At 42.0% G+C, this 17,524-nt stretch overlaps 1 protein-coding gene across 1 annotated transcript in view; it reads left to right on the forward strand.

Annotated features, from left to right (window-relative positions):
• ccar1 (cell division cycle and apoptosis regulator 1) overlaps positions 1 to 17,524 on the forward strand; it is an 86,234-nt gene that overhangs the window by 32,584 nt on the left and 36,126 nt on the right. Inside the window, exons 11-12 of the mRNA XM_048609146.1 lie at positions 1,056 to 1,281; positions 3,697 to 3,810. Of these exons, the coding sequence (XP_048465103.1) occupies positions 1,056 to 1,281; positions 3,697 to 3,810 (340 nt within the window). The remainder of the gene's footprint in view (positions 1 to 1,055; positions 1,282 to 3,696; positions 3,811 to 17,524) is intronic.

Genomic DNA, 17,524 nt, shown 5'->3' on the forward strand with positions numbered 1-17,524 from the left:
TTAAGAAATTCTGTAAGTGCTCATGCTCAGAGTGGCAAATCTTTGGAGGACCCAGTGAAAAATAATAGTTTATGTCAAGAAAGCTAAGACTGGACAAGTGTTTGAAATAAAAAAAATGAAATAATAGAGGACACTGAAAAGGAAATCTATTCATAAATCTATTCATATCACTGAAATATGCATCAGTTGATTGTTACAGGCAAACTATTTTAGATATTAGACATTTCAGTATTGAGTATAATTGGTACAGCAAGTAAGTTCAGATTTGACAGTTTGCTGTTTCTTTTGGATGGATTCTTAAGATGAATTGGGGGCAGCACGGTGGCTTAGTGGTTAGCACTGCTGCCTCACAGCGCCGGCAGTTCCACCCTCGGGTGACTGCTGTGTCGAGTTTGCATTTTCTCCCCATGTCTGTGAGGGTTAACTGTGGTTGCTGCAGTTTCCTCCCATCGTCCAAAGATGTGCTGGTTAGGTGGATTGGCCATGCTGTATTGGCCGTAATGTCCAGGAATATGCAGACGAGGTGGATTAGCCACAGGAAATGCAGGATTATAGGGTAGGGGCTGGGTCTGGATTGACTGCACTTTGAACAGGCGATGCAGACTCGATGGGCCAAGTGGCCTGCTTCCACAGTGTAAGATTCTGTGATTCTTTGAATCATTAAGGATTGTTTGCTTTTATACATTATTCATTTCTTATTATTTGTCTAGTTGCCTGCCTCATTTTGATGTGTACATTCCCTACCTTTTCAGTCCTAATTTACTGGGAATTTGCTTTCCAGGGAGTCATAGTATGACAGTTAAAATCTGACCCAACCATGGAATTTAAAAAAGCCACAACAATGGGAACTCTATGCTACAACTGGGGCTTGAAGCTCTCCCTTGATGGTGGGATTGCAGGTGGTTCTTTATGATGCAGGAATAGACAGCTCTTGATACTAGAACTCCTAAAGCAATTAGCCTACGGCATGGTATGTTGCTGCCTTGTTAAAATTCTGAAAGTTTCTTGAAGTCTGGGTTACTTTATTCATTAGGTAATTTTTGTATCACATGCAGCACATCTTGTGACATGATGGAGCTTCGCCGCCGATATCAGAACCTGTACATCCCAAGTGATTTCTTCGATACGCAATTCACGTGGGTTGATGCATTTCTACTAAATAGACCTTTTCAACTTGGAAACCAGTGTAATTTCCATATTGTTCACAAAGAGGTGGACCCCCTGGAGAAGATGACAGCCATTCTTGACCCACCAGATGCAGACCATCTGTACAGTGCAAAGGTTTATATTTTAGATTGTCTCTTTTGGTTTCTCACAACATTCTCAGTTGCTTTCAATGTTTCTGTGAATACCTGGACTGGATTTCCTGAGAAGGATCTTCTCTGGTTTTACCGTTACGTTGTATTCTTATGTAAAGATAGATTCGACCTTGTTTACCTGCTGCTGAAGACAATTCTCTTCTTTTCCTCCTGAGGCTATGCTTATCGTGAAAGCTATTCATGTTGGAAAACATTTTGAATCCCTAGGTCAATAGATGTTCTTTCTATTCCATCTCTGCCCAATCTCAGAAAAACACGACATACTTCAGTGGTGCAGCATTTTTCAATTTCCATTAGACAGCTATGGAATCTGGACAAAATTGAGCCTCTTTAGCCTCACTTTGCATGTCAGACTCCAGTAGCTTGTTCTTTGGTCTGATTATCGCCACATCTCCACTTATTGCAAGGTCTTCGATAGGACAGTTTGGGGTCACTGAAGAGTTCAAAGAGCACAGTTGGTTGTAGGAGATATGGTAAAGAACAAAGAAAATTACAGTACAGGAACAGGCCCTTCAGCCCTCCAAGCCTGCACTGACATGCTGCCCATCATAACAAAAACCCTCTATCCTTCCGGGGACCGTATCGCTCTATTCCCATCCTATTCACGTATTTGTCAAGGTGCCCTTTAAAAGTCACTATAGTATCTGCTGCCAGTACCACCTCCGGCAGCGAGTTCCAGGAACCCACCACCCTCTGTGTAAAACAAAAACTTGCTTCGTACATCATCTTTAAACCTTGCCCCTCGCACCTTAAACCCATGGCCCCGGTAACTCACTCTTCCACCCTGGGAAAAAGCTTCTGACTGTCCAGTCTGTCCATGCCCTTCATATTCTTGTAGACTTCTATCAGGTTCCCCCTCAACCTCCATTGTTTCAGCGAGAACAACCCAAGTTTCTCCAACCTCTACTATAGCTAATGCCCTCAGTACCAGGCAACATCCTGGTGAATCTTTTCTGTACCCTCTCCAAAGCCACCACATCCTTCTGGTAGTGTGGCGACCAGAATTGAACACAATATTCCAAATGCGGCCTAACTAAGGTTCTTTAAAGCTGCAACATTACCTGCAAATTTTTTAACTCAATGCCCCGGCCGATGAAGGTAAGCATGCCGTATGCCTTGTTGACTACCTTTTCCACCTGCGTTGCCACTTTCATTGACCTGTGTACCTGTACACCCAGATCCCTCTGCCTATCAGTACTGTTAAGGGTTCTGCCATTAACTGTATATTTTCTATCTGGATTACACCTTCCAAAATGCATTACCTCACATTTTTCTGGATTAAATTCTATCCGCCATCTCTTTGCCCAAGTCACCAACCGATCTATGTCCTGCTGTATCCTTTGACGGTCCTCATCGCTATCCGCAATTCCATCAGCCTTTGTGTCATTGGCAAACTTACTAATCAGACCAGTTACATTCTCCTCCAAATCATTTATATATATTACAAACAGCAAAGGTCCCAATACTGATCCCTGAGGAACGCCACTAGTCACAGCCCTCCATTCAGAAACGCACCCTTCCACTGCTAACCTCTGTTTTCTGTGACTGAGCCAGTTTTTAATCCATCTTGCAAGCTCACCTCTGACCCCGTGCGACTTTTTATCTTCTGTATCAGCCTGCCATGAGGGACGTTGTCAAAGGCCTTACTGAAGTCCATGTGGACAACATCCACTGCCCTGCCCTCATCAGTTATCCTGGGCAAGATGGGTAAATGGGCAAGAACAGAAGAAGATTTCATTTTAAGCATGCTGCAGTTAGCTGTACTACCTTACAGGAAGCAGAATTGTGCAGATTTTGTGTAGGGAACTTGATGAGTCAGGCTCAGCTAAATGGCTCAATGTTGTTAGAACTTGGTCACCTAGACCTTGATCTACCCATTCCACCTGAATGAGTTCCTTCGGTATTGTAACGGATCTGTAACTCTGAGTTGAGGTAGAACCAGTATTTTAACACTAAAATTCACAATTAAGATTATAGTTTAAAGTTGGAGTTTAACATGGAATTCAGGAGAAACTCTTTATCCCGGAAACAGATAATCTTCCATGACTTGTGATAAAAAGCATTTCACAGTGGCTAGGAATATGAGAGACTATGGTATAGAAGGTTATCCTGAAAGGATTTGTTAGTGGCACAATAGGAGGCTACTCTGGAGCAGGAAAACATAAATATGGGACAGATAATTTGATCTGAATGATCTATTTATGCCTGAACAGTGTAATTTATATGCTGCACATTCTGCCTATCATTACAGGACAATTGGTTTAAAGATATAAGTGTCGTGGGGCAAGATGAGAATAGGGTTTCTTGTTGGGTGGTTGTTTCTTAGATTTACTATATAATTCTGCTCTTGGTTGAAATTACTGTCTGATTCCATTAGGTTATGCTGCTGGCAAGCCCTGGCATGGATGAACTCTTCCATAAGTCATGTGCACTTGCTGAAGACTCGCAGGAGATACGGGAAGGATACCAGCATCCTGCACGGCTCATAAAGGTAGTAGAATATTTAACCCTGTAACAGTGATGTAATCGGTGGTTTAGTCATGGTTGACGATTTACGTGCCCTCGTTATCAAGGGTGGGTTGTTGGTAATACAGTATACAGTAGTCCATCATAACACCATCCTCATCCGCCACATCTAGACCCCAAACTTGATTATTTTATGTGCATCTCATCATATTGGTGGCATTCATTATTTTATATTATGCCCACCTGGTGTTGGACTCAAGCTTACCCAAGTACCGTCAGGCATATAACATCCTTTCAGAGATAGTAGGAACTGCAGATGCTGGAGAATCCGAGACAACAAGGTGCAGGGCTGGATGAACACAGCAGGCCAAGCAGCATCATAGGAGCAGAGAGGCTGACGTTTCGGGCCTAGACCCTTCATCAGAAATATAACATCCTTTCTCTTGTTTTACGCTCAACTAGTTGGCAAGGTGAAACTTGTTTTAGAATAATCTTTGGTAGATCTCAGTCTATATCTTCAGATCTCAGTTCATTGCTTCCCGTTCTGTTGCACTTGTTGAGGATTGTTCAGTCATCAGATTCATTAAAATGAATGTTTTCATAGTGGCCACACTGTTTGAGGATAAGCACAACTTTGTCACAAGTCAGTCATTTATATTAAACAAAACCTGTTTAAAACTGTATTCGGTAAAGAGCCAACCTACGCATGATACGCTACACAGCTTCTCTGGTGAAGCCGGGTTCATCGTTCCTTGGTCCTGTGGATCAATGAAATGGCTTAGTTGCAATCCATGTTTTTCCATCTCCCCTTCCCATTTGTACTCTCATAAGCACATGTATGTCATTATCACTTTGTACAGACCTATCCACCCAAGTGTGAATCCTACCCTTTTAGTGGTCGCCTGTACATATATCCTGTCCCCTGCCTTGGAGATTGGTTCATTACTGCCATTACTTTTCCTTCCCTGATCTGGATGACTTGTTGTGCCCTCTCACTCTTGTCTTAATTCACATAGTTGATTATCTAATTGTCGTACGTAGTTCCTAATACAGTTCCTTACTAGTGCCTCGCTACCAGTCAATATTCCTTTGGTAGTCATGTAGCACATCCTGTCATTAGTTCGAATGGGGCCAGTGTTTCCGGTTAGTTGTATACAGGGGAGGACCTCTACCCATCCCTGTCCTGTTTCTGCTGAATGATTCTTAAAATTCTGTTCATTTGCTTGGTTCCTGTGGGTGATAATGGACATGGAATCCTTGCGGGGAATGATTTTTGTGTGCCAGTATTTGGGCTGCCATCTTAGCATAGAGTCTCAGGTGAGAAATATTTCTACCGACCATGTAAATTGATCAGCTACTACTCAGCAGTATTTCTTGCCCTGTTGTTAGCAGGATTCCAGTAAAATACTTTTTTGCAGATTTTCCCAAAGGTCTTTAGGTCTTCGCTGATGGGCCATTTTACTTTGGTGTTTCAGGATTGTACCATCTGCTTGTTATGCATCACTGACAATGTTTGGACACATCCCTCCCCATTTACTAATCCTTTACTAATCCTCTGTGGTTTCTGTGATTTTTTTTTTTTTGTTTTTTTAGCAGGTTTATTTAGATACAGTCTGGCTGTATGACCCATGAATGTTTCCTCCATACCCTTCTGCTCGAACTGCCTCTTCATCCATTGCTCTTGCTCCTCCATACTAGCTTTCTCTGAATCTTTGTAATATTCATTTCACATAGTACCATTACTGCAGTGGAAACTGGGACTAGTGTTTCTTTCTCAGCCACTTGTCTGGCTATCTCTTCCATTAGTGTACTTCCTCTGTGTTCCTCAATTTCCACCTTCTAATGAGATTTTATTTTAATCATGGCCAGCTCTCCCAAGCATTGTGCTGCCTCCACAAGCCCTCTCACTACATTCTTATGCCTTGTGTCCTCTTGCTGAGGTGACATATCCTCACCTACTCAAAGCTATCATGTTATCGTGTAGCTCCCAGAACCATATTGGCTCTCTGTATAAATGTCAACTTTTATTTTCTTGTCACCAGTTTCAAGGTTTCTGTCAGAGTAGTCAGCTGGGTCACTTGAGCAGAGACATTTTTCTTCAACCCCTCTTTGGCTCCTGCTCTCCTATCCCCTGTTAGCACTGTCCACCCAGTATGTGACTCTCTGTATATTGCCATACTCCATCCACATAAAAGATATAGTTGAGGTTTTCCAGGGGCTCTCTTGAGGCTGTTTCTTGTGGTTCTCCATCTGTAGCAACCTCCAAATAAACAAACCTCCAGCAGGTACTTGTACCTCTGGTATCCCTCGCTATCTGACCTGATCTGACATAAGGTTTTAGGATTGCTTCCTATGCAGCTCTTCTGCTGTCCAAGAAATATTTCAATTTCCCTATGTTCAGCAGATCTGCCAGTGTAGGTCACATGCAATGCTGCCTGCTCTGATGTAGTTACCAGCTTGTAGACTTTCACTGCTGATGCTACACAGTCTAATGTGGCTGCACATCTTGCCATACCCTGGTCTACGGGGAGCTGTTGGGTGGAATAATAAGCTACTGGCCTCATGTCCCTGCCATACTCCTGTAACTCTACAGCATTTTAGAAGTCTTCATCCATATTGTAGTGCCCGTAAATGATCAGGACATATTGGGCAATCTAAAGGTGGGGTCTGATATCAAGGTGGTCTTTGGTCCCAAGTAGGCCTTATTCTGATTCCCAGCTCCTGCAATGCCCTCCAGTCATGGAAGGCCTCAACTGCTGATGGACACAGGGTATTGCCATTCCAAGGACAGCCAGACATGTGAAACTACAGAAGAGAGGAGGCAGTTGGGTCTAGTGATGTGTTATTGACCATCTTGGCCAGATACATGAGCAGGCTGCTGAGGAGGACTCCCAAACTTCCTCCTCCCACTCTGGGTGATCGTAGATCTGGAGGTGGGACTGAAATGTAATCCAAGGTGAGGAGCAGCCCTTCAAAACATTGAATAGTGACTTCAATATGAAGAAAAATCCATTTATATATAGGAGCATGTGTTAGTGATTGCAACAAGGTCAGCCAGATGGACCTCATAGAATATGAGTTCCCTGATTGGACTAATTAACAGTCCCAATCAAGGAGTCCTAGCTGACAGATATAAGCAGGAGTGTCAGGGGTCTGTTCACTCTAGGAGCTGGCTCTGAGCTAGCTGCGTCTGTGTCAGGTACTACGCACATGTAAATAAAGGGTGATTTGGTGTTGGGATACCAACCTTTATGGAATTTATTTCACATGGGCTTCTCAAGGCTGCAGAAAATGCAGTCAACGTGGGAGTCCAGGGACCATCTTAAACCTCCTATTGGTCAAGAGTGTTGCACGCAACGCCTTTCATGCTAACTGTCCAATGAGAAAGGGCGGACTACTACACAGAAAAAAGCCTCCCATGGCAGAACAGAATGCCATGCTGCGTCTGGACAATTTGTTACATATTTTGAAAATCCATGAAATCAAATTAACTGGTAAATACAATGAAGCGGCACTTGAACAAAAGTTGAATCGTCAAGGAAACTTATTAATTTAAATTAAAGATGTTTCCAGGACTGCTGAGGTACTGTAGCCCATGTTGGGGCAACCAGTCATGGAAGACAGGTCACTAAATTATATTTGTGTAAAAGGCTAGTTTTTTTGATTTTCGGAGGTTCCTTTTTCCATTCTCTCAAACTCCTGACTTATACTTTGTAGATCGGGAATCAGGAGGTGATTAATTGCTGCTGGATTCCAAGCCTCTGACCTGCTCTGGTAGCCATAAGACCATAAGAAATGGGAACAGGAATAGGCCATTCATCCCCTTGAGCCTGCTCCACCATTCAGTATGCTCATGGCTGATCTGACATTCTCCATGTCCACTTCCTTGCCCTTGCCCCATAACCTATCTATTGCAGCCTTAAATACACAAGAACCTGTCCCCATAGCTCTTTGAGGCAAGGAGTTCCAAAGACTTGCAACCCTGTGAAAGAAGAAATACCTCCTCATCTCAGTCTTAAATTGGTGCCCCTTTATTGTGAGATTGTGCCCCCGGCCCAAACTGTTCCATGAGGGGAAAAATCATCTCCACATTTCCCCTGTCAAGCTCCTTAAGAATCTTGTACCTTTCAATGAGATCACCTCTCATTGTTCTAAACTCCAATGAGTAGAATCTCCATCTGTTTAGCCTGTGCTCATAAGGCAATCCAACAATCCTAGTGAACCTTCTCTGAACTACCTCCCATGAAATAATATATTTCTAGAAATAAGGGGACGGAAACTGTTCTCAGCACTCCAGATGTGGTTTTACCAGCACCTTGTTCAATTACAGCAAGGTTTCCCTACTGCTTGTACTCCAACCCTTTAAAAATAAGGGCCAAAATTCCATTGCCTGATTATTTGATGTCCCTGTATGCTAGTAGCTTTCTTTGTTTCATACACAAGTACCCCCAGGTCCTCAGTATTAAATGCAGTTTCTGGTTAATGGTGTTATAAAGCAGGGGTTGACCCCTCCCTTCTGAGAATTAAAACGTAAACACCTAAACAGGAGCATCTTGTCCTATAATCTGCAATGGGAGTGTGAAAAGTGATGTAACCTGCTGTTCAGCAACTTCTCGTCATTAAATAAAATGAATCCCTGACACTCACTTTGCAGTCAACATGTAACAATTTATTTATCTGACTCTTAACAGTGAACAAAATAACTAAACTATTAACAAACTGAATAAATGCCTTCTAAAAACTAACTATTCCAGAATAAAATAAGATTCTGTGGTATGCTCTTCCAATAAATACAAGTCCCACTTATATATAAAAAAATAGAATTTAGTCTCTCGAAATTACCGTCACGTTATGTGTCTTCCAGAATGCTCTGTACCTTCTCCGTTGAATGTCCTGTCAGGGTGAGAGTGCCTTCTCCGCTGACTCTTTTGTCAGGAATATCAACTACTTGTGCTATTGGTACCTTTGATTTTTAGATGGTGCTTTCTCCAAGACCAAGAGGAGACTGAGGGAGCCAGCGATTCTCTCTTGAGAGCTGTTAACTCTGGCAGCTGGCAGTTATTTCTCATGTCATTGTCCACCTGGCCTCTTCTTTTACACCCTTGATGACATAATCAATTTCTTACAATAGGATTGGACCTACATTGTCAAAACCATCAGATTTAAAATTAAATTAATAATAATTTGAAAACCAGCCCAGCTCGTCCCCGTCTCCTTAACCTGTCCATCCTTCCTCCCACCTATCCGCTCCTCCCACTTCAAGCCCCACCCCCATCTACCTACCAGCCTCATCCCACCTCCTTGACCTGTCCATCCTCCCTGGACTGACCTATCCCCACTCTAACTCCCCACCTACACTCACCTTTACTGGCTCCATCTCAGCTTCTTTGACCTGTCTGTCTCCTCTCCACCTATCTTCTCCTTTATCTATCTTCCATCCGCCTCCCCCTCTCTCCCTATTTATTCAGAATCCCCTTCCCCTCCCCCATTTCTGAAGAAGGGTCCAGACCCGAAACGTCAGCTTTCCTGCTCCTCTGATGCTGCTTGGCCTGTTATGTTCATCCAGCTCCACACCTTGTTATCTCAGATTCTCCAGCATTGGCAGTTCCCACTATCTCCGATTTAAAATTAATTGGTTTTTGGCATCTAAGTGCTTGGTTCAAATTGATCGGCTAAATTCAAAGCTTGTTGTCTTGGTAGAAACTACTGCTTGGCCTGCTACCTTGGGCTTTTGATACAAATGGTTCAATGGGATGGGCAATAAATGCTGCCTAGCCAGCGATGCCCTCTTCCCGTGAATGAATAAAGAAAAAAAAATAAAATGTAGGTGTTCTTTGTGAACCCACAAGCTTCTGGGTTTTAAAAGGATTACACAATACTCTTCTGCCCCCAACCTTAGCATTTTACAAACACCAAATTCCAAGTCCCTGCCTCCCAATTCATAAGTACTCGACCCAACTTTGCAAGAAAGTGATCCCCAGAATGTTGATTGTGGGACATTTAGTGACAGGAATCCCGTTGAATGTCAAGGGGTGATGGTCATTGCCCAGCATTGCTGTGGTGTGAATGTTATTTGCTGCATTTAGACATGGACTGCTTTAATATCTGAGGAGTCGTGAATGGTGCTGAACATTGTGCAATCATCAGCAAACAACCCTACTTCTAACCTTATTAAGGGGGGAAAGTGTTGGATGCAGTAGTTGAAGATGTTTGGGTCTTGTGTGTTACCCTGAGGGACTCATGCTGAAATGCCCTGGATTTGAAATGACTGATCTCCAGAAACCACAAGCATATTCTTTTGTGTTGGATATGGAGTGTTTTTCCCCCAGTTCCCAATGACTTTAGTTTTGCTATGGCTGTCTCTGTCAGATGCTGTCTCATCTTACTTTTGGAGTTCAGATCTTCTGTCCTTGCTTGGACCGACCCTGTCATGAGGTCAGAGCCTGAGCAATCCTGGCAGAACCTCTACTGAGCATCAGTGAGCAGGTTATTACAAAGCAAAAGCTTAATAGCCTTGTTGATGATTCCTTCCATCACTTGACTGGCGATTGAGATTAGGCTGATGTGGCGGAAATTTTTCGGGTTGGATTTATCCTGCTTTTTACGTACAAGAAATATCCAGGCAGTTTTCCATATTGTTAGGTAATGCTAGTAGCTGTACCTGAACAGCTTGACTAAGGGCACAGCAAGTTCTGCAGCACAAACCTTCAATATCATTGATGGAGTGTGGTCAGGATCTATAGCCTTTGCGAAATCCAGTGCCTTCAGTTTAATGCATGACATTATGTGGAGTTGGCTGAAGGCTGGCCTCTGTGATGCTGAGGGTGTCAGAAGGAGGCCAAGATGGATCATCCATTTGGTACTTGGGGCTGAAGATCGCTGTGAAAGTGTTATATTTTGCATTGACGTCCTGGGCTTTCCCGTCATTGAGCATGAGGATTTTAGTGGAGCAGCCTCCTCCAGTGAGTTGTTTACTTATCCAGCACCATTATGGCAGGACAGCAGAGGTTAAATCACAGCTTTTGTTTGTGGAATGACTTAGTCCTGTCTATCACTTGTTTGCCTCACCAAAAGCTGCACCAGTTTGACACCTCATTTTTAGATCTGCCCTCTTGCAGGATTGATTCTTTGGCTTGATGGCAATGGTAGAGTGGGGAATATATAGGTTGTGTTGGAATATGATTCTGCTGCTGATAATGGCCCACAGTATATCAAGACTTCCCCGTGAATTGTTGGATCTGTTCAGTTTGTCCCATTTAGCGTTGTGGTAGTACCATACGATGCAATGGAGTGACGTGACTTCTCCACTAGGTCTGTGCACCGTTTTTTGATGCTGTAATGGACGGATGCATCTGTGGCAGGCAGATTAGTGTGGATGTTGTCAAGATTTTCCCACTTGTTGGATGCCTCATCACCTGCCTCAGACCCTATCCGGAAACTATGTCCTTTGGGATTCGACTAGCTCAGTCAGTAGTGATGCTACCAAGCCGCTTGTAGATGATGGACATTGGCATTCTGCGCCCAGAACCCCAAGCTAATATTTGAATGGGTTCAAATGCCACCTGTATAGAATGAACCTAACTTTATGAAATGATGGGCATCATGGGGAGACAATGGTGTATTGGCAATGTCACTGGACTAGTAAACCAGTAGACTTGTGATTGCACTGGTCAAAGGTTCAAATCCTAACATGGAAGCTGATGGAATTTAAATTCAATTCATAAATCTGAAAAGCTTGCCTCATTGAAGTAAAGGTGTCCATGAAGCACTCATTGGTTTCTTAAAAACACATCCAGTTCCCTGATGCTTGTTAGTGGAGGAAATTTGCCATCTTTATCTGGTCTGGTCCACAAGGGACTCCATTGAGGAAATCTCTTAATTACAGTCTGAAATGGTCTAACTGATCGCTCAGTTCAAGGGAAGTTGGGTGTAGCAGCAAGTGCTGGCCATGCAGGTGATGCTGACATATCATGAAGGAGCGAAGTACAATTAACATTACATTCAGAAAGGATATTCCCCTGGTGGAGGTTCTAGAACCAGGGACATAATGTTATGGACCAGACCAGACCGCATCAATACTTTAAGAAGGTAGCCTAAACCCTAAGTTTTTCTTATTTTTAAAGGCAAAATGTGAAGTGTCTGTTCCAGACACAATGTAGCTGGCCAAACTACTCAATGTTAAGCAAAACAATTTATTTAAACACTGTAGTTCAACTACAACCAAAGAAAGAGGAAATTAGAATAACAACTCTATTGGAAAATGTAACTGAATAATCGAAACAGTAACTATTACTAACTGACTGTTGCAATATAGTAACATCCCATAAACACATCCCTTGGCAAAATGGAAAATCCAGACACAGATTCTCACATGCAGTTCTCCAATCCAGGAGGAAAAAAAAAAATCAAGAGGAAATTCAGAGAGTAGCATCTAGGAGACATTCACTGAAGTTCCAGCACTTTTGGGACCCCAATTATTTCGCTTAAAGCTAAACCTAAAAACCCAAAAATCCAGATCTATGAGAACTGGCCACACCTATTCAGGCTGTTTAAGGCCTCCTAAGCTGTTTACCTTAATGTTTCTTGTTGACTGCTCAGCACTTCTGCATTGCAACCTCTCTTCAACAAAAACCAGAACAAAATGACTTCTTCAAGTCAGAGCATCGCAACAATAGCCTCAGAATAAAGAGTAGGTGATTTAGGACTGAAGTTAGGAGGAATAGCCTAATCCTATTTTAATACTTTACTGAGGGTGGTGAGTCTTTGGAATTTTTCACCCCAGAGAGCTGTGGAAACTGAGATTGAGCAGGTTCAAGACACAAGTACGTTGATTTCTAGATATTGATGAGGTTAAGAGAAGTAGAGATACCTTGATGTCTAAGTCAACAATAATCTAAAATGGTGAAGCAGGCTGAAGGGGCCGAATGGCCGATTCCTGACCCAGATTCCAGTGTGGATTGAGTGTGACTGTAGAATTTGACTGGACGGGAAATTATAGGTCATGCCTGGAAAGGTGATTAGACTGGACTTTTTTTTTAAAAGAAAGCAGGGGCCTGATGGTCTACAGGAGAAGAATCTAAGTATATCCCAGAATGTTACTGTCTTAAAAACCTGATGAGGAAATGGAGACCATCACATATTCAGGCGGATGAAAGAAGGGCAGGAGCGGTATTACCAGTGGGTTATCGAAGGGAGGTATTGCAGGTAGCATGTGAATTACCAGTGGGAAATTATTTGGGAGTAAGGAAAACTCGAGCCAAAATACAAAAACATTTTTATTGGCCTGACTGCATAAAGATGTGGTTGACTTTTGCCAAACATGTCATAGATGTCAGGTAATCGGAAAGCCTCAGGCAGTGATAAAACCAGAAGCCTTAATACCCATTCCTGCATTTGAGAAACCTTTTACCAGAATCCTAATTGATTGCATAGGACCCCTGCCAAAAACAAAAGGTGAGAATCAGTGTTTGTTGACCATAATGAATGTGTCTACTAGATTTCTAGAGGCTGTTCCATTACACAGTATCATGGCTAAAATGATTGTAGAACAGTTACTCAAATTTGTTATTAAATACGGACTACTCACACAGATACAATCTAATCAAGAGTCAGATTTTGCATCAAAGTTATTCAAGGGAGTAATGGGTATCTTAAGAATAAAACAATTCAAATCCATTGCATGCCATTCAGAAAATGCAGGGAGCACTAGAATGGTGGCATCAAACTTCGAAGACTGTTGAAGGCATATAGCAAGACTATCCAGAAGATTGGGATAAAATAATTCCATTTGTATTTTTTGCAATTAGGGATGAATCTACCAAATTCTATCCATTTGAATTAGTTTTTGGGCATGCAGTAAGAAGACCGCTGAAATTAATTAAGGAGAAGTTGGTGAGTCAGAGTTCAGAAACTACATATTTGGACGATGTGTCAGATTTTTAGGGTAAGATTAAATAGAGCGGGTGAGTTGGCTAGATAGCATTTGAAAGTAGGACAGCGTGTGATAAAGCAGACAGGCAAGGAATTAAAAATCCGTAGTTTCGCTAGAGGTGATAGTGTTAGTGTTACTCCCAGTGGTAGGTGAACCTTTAAAGGCAAGGTTTGGTGGTCCTTATCAAATCAAAAGGAAATTGATGAGGTGAATTATGAGATAAGAACACCAGATAGAAAGAAATCTCACTGTGTGTTATGTGAATATGCTCAAAAGGTATTTCAATCAGGAAGTAGACCAAAGGGACAATGGTTACAACACAGAATGAAGAACCAAGTTCAGGTGATTCTAAATTGGACATACCTCAAATTAACTTGGACAATGAGGAAGTTCTGAAAAATTGGGATGAACTATTCAGTTATCTTCCAAAGGAAAATCAGAATGACTTGAGCGCGTTATTACAGTCATATGGAGATATATGTGGGAATATGCTGGGAAGTACTAATCTGATTATGCATGAAGAAGATAAGGAACTACTGTTCCCGTTAAGCAAAATCATTATAGACTCAACACTCTAAAGTTGGCACAGGCTCAAAAAAAGATTGAACTCCTGCTCAGAGACAGTATAATCAAAGTGAGTTGCAGTGAATCAGCTCACCCATAGTAATGATGCCAAAACCAGATGGTTATGTGTGGACTATTGCAAAGTCAATGCAGTTACAAAATCTGATTCATATCTTATTCTACGGCTGGAAGACTGTATTGAGAAGGTGGGACAAGCAACTTATATTTCAAAGTTGGACTTACTCGGAGGATACTGGCTGGTACCTTTATTTGAAAAGGTGAAGGAAATTTCGATCTTCATGATTTAGAGACCTACCAACAAAGTAATTTCAGGGTAATCCAGTTGGGTGGTGTGCATCGCCAATGTGGTGATTTTTAGTTGCACATAGAAGGAACATTTAGAGCATCTATCAGAATTGTTCGATCAACTTCAGGAGGCGAGCTTGGTGATAAACCTGGCTAAGAGTGAGTTTGCAAAAGCCCTAGTCACGTTTCTAGGTCATGTCATGAGACATGGACAAACGGCCCCTCGGGATATGAACCAAAGGTTATTGGGGACTTTCCCATACCATCAAAGAGGGAAGTGCTATGATTCTTGGGACTGAGTGTTTTTTGTCTGAAGTTCGTACTGAGTTTTAGCAGCTTGGTTGTTTGGGTCGTCTTGTGTGTTATCCTGAGGAACTCATGCTGAAATCTCCTGGCTTTGAAATGACTGACCTCCAGAAACCATAAGCATATTCTTTTGTGTTGGATATGGAGTGTTTTCTCCCAATTCCCAATGACTTTAGTTTTGCTATGGCTGTCTCTGTCAGATGCTGTCTCCTCTCACTTTTGGAGTTCAGATATTCTCTCCTGTCACGAGGTCATAGCCTGAGAAATCCTGGCAAAACCTCCACTAAACATCAGTGAGCAGGTTATTACGAAACAAAAGCTTAATAGCCCTGTTGCTGATTCCTTCCATCACTTGATTAGGCACATCAAGATTAGGCTGATGTGGCGGAAATTTTTCGGGTTGGATTTATCCTGCTTTTTACATGAAATATCCAGGCAGTTTTCCATATTGTTAGGTGATGCTAGTAGCCGTCCCTGAACAGCTTGACTAAGGGCACAGCAAGTTCTGCAGCACAAATCTTCAGTGTCATTGCTGGAATGTGATCAGGACGTATAGCCTTTGCGAAATCCAGTGCATTCAGTTTAATGCATGACATTATGTGGAGTTGGCTGAAGGCTGGCCTCTGTGATGCTGAGGGTGTCAGAAGGAGGCCAAGGTGGATCATCCATTTGGTACTTAGGGCTGACGATCGCTGTGAAAGTGTTATATTTTGCATTGATGTCCTGGGCTTTCCCTTCATTGAGCATGAGGATTTTAGTGGAGCCGCCTCCTCCAGCACCATTCTCAACTGGATGTGGCAGACAGCAGAGGTTAGAACTGATCTTTCGTTTGTTTGCTCCATTGACTGACTTGTTGTAGGAGTGCTGAAAATTTCAGTGGATGGTCGAATGTCAAGGTATTTGACAGCCTGAAAGCTGTGTTAACCATCGCCCAGTGTTAGCCACACCTAATTACTCAAAGCCATTCAAGGTGGTTATCAATGCGATTAATGTGGGTGTCGGTGTTTCACTTTTGCAAGTAGATAGAAATACCTATTAAGTATATTTTCAGAGAATTAAATAATCATTAACAAAAGTATTTCACAATTGATGAGACCTTGAGCTTGGTGTTGGCGTTGCAATGTTTCAACATTTATATTGCCAGTAATGTGTCTGAGACAATTTTATATGCCGATCATAACCTCTTAAAGTTTTTGGAAAAATTTAAAGATAAAAATACCAGACTGTTTAGATGGAGCTGTTTTTTGCAGCCATTCAATTTGAAAATTATATACATGGCAGGAAAAGAGAATGTAATTGCTGACCCATTGTCACGACTTTGGAAAACGTTGGCGTTCGGTGGCGGGGAAAACTGACTGAAATGGACTGTAGTTGTGAATGTTTGCACACTGAGAGTCAATGTAATGTAAATGTGTTGTAGTGCACTAATAGAGTAAGGCTAAAGGTTTTTAGAAATGAAGTCATCTTTGTATATTTAAGGGCGGAGGTGTGATAATGCTCGGCTTTAAGCAGTGTATTTTTTCCTGGTTTTTAATGAAGAAAAGTTAAGACAGACGTACTGTCTGCTCAAAGCCAATAGAATGAACAGCTTGTGAGGCCTTGGTGTTTTTTTTAAAGTTGGAACAATAGAAGCAGCCTGAATGGGTTTCCTGCATGCCTGAATCCCACAGAACCCGCCTTTTTAGTTTTAGCTTTCTGCAATTGCTGGGGTCTTGAAGCTGGATGCAGAAACTCTATTCTTTTCTCTGTTACAGCTAAAAGCTGGGGACCTCTTCCTGCTGATAGAATTGCACATGAGACAGTCTGTTTTACTGAATTTGCCTTTGCCAAGTGTGTGTTTGTGGGATATTATATATTCGAACAGTTACTATTTAGTAGTTAAATAATCCATTATTCTGTTAAGTTTTCCAATAGAGTCAGGTTATTCCAATTTCTTCTTTCTTTTGTTATTTAACAATTGTCTATTAATAGTGTGTTTTTCTTCAAGACTGGTAGTTTGACCAATGAATTGCATCTGGAACACCGCCTGATACTTACCTTTAAAATAAGAAAAAGTTAGGGTCTCCGCTATCTTAATATATTTTCAGTGGGTTTGGTCTGGTTCACCATAGTCTGCCAACCAGTTTTCTGTACATTTCAATGCACTATCCCAATTCCGTGGGCTTTAATTTTATACATCAATCTCTTATGTGGGACTTTGTTGAAAACCTTCTAGTCATACAGCATGGAAGTAAACCCTTCAGTCCAACTCATCCATGCTGACCAAATTTCCCAAATTAAACTAGTCCCCTTTGCCTATGTTTGGCCCATATCCCTCCAAACTTTTCTTATTCATGTACCTGCCCAAATGTTTTTTAAATGTTATAACTTACCTCTGTATAACAGAGTTTTGTAAATAAACATTACCTCCTGATTTAAACTGACTTCAGTGCCTGCTTCATCTTTACTTCTGAGGATCACCAATATTCAAACACTTTATTTCAGAGATAGTAGGAACTGCAGATGCTGGAGAATCTGAGATAACAAGGTGTAGAGCTGGATAAACACAGCAGGCCAAGCAGCATCAGAGGAGCAGGAAGGCTGACGTTTCGGGCCTAGACCCTTCTTCAGAAAAAGGTCTAGGCCCGAAACG

This window comes from Rhincodon typus, chromosome 20 (genome assembly GCF_021869965.1).
Source record: "Rhincodon typus isolate 14 chromosome 20, sRhiTyp1.1, whole genome shotgun sequence".
Lineage (NCBI taxonomy): Eukaryota > Metazoa > Chordata > Chondrichthyes > Orectolobiformes > Rhincodontidae > Rhincodon > Rhincodon typus.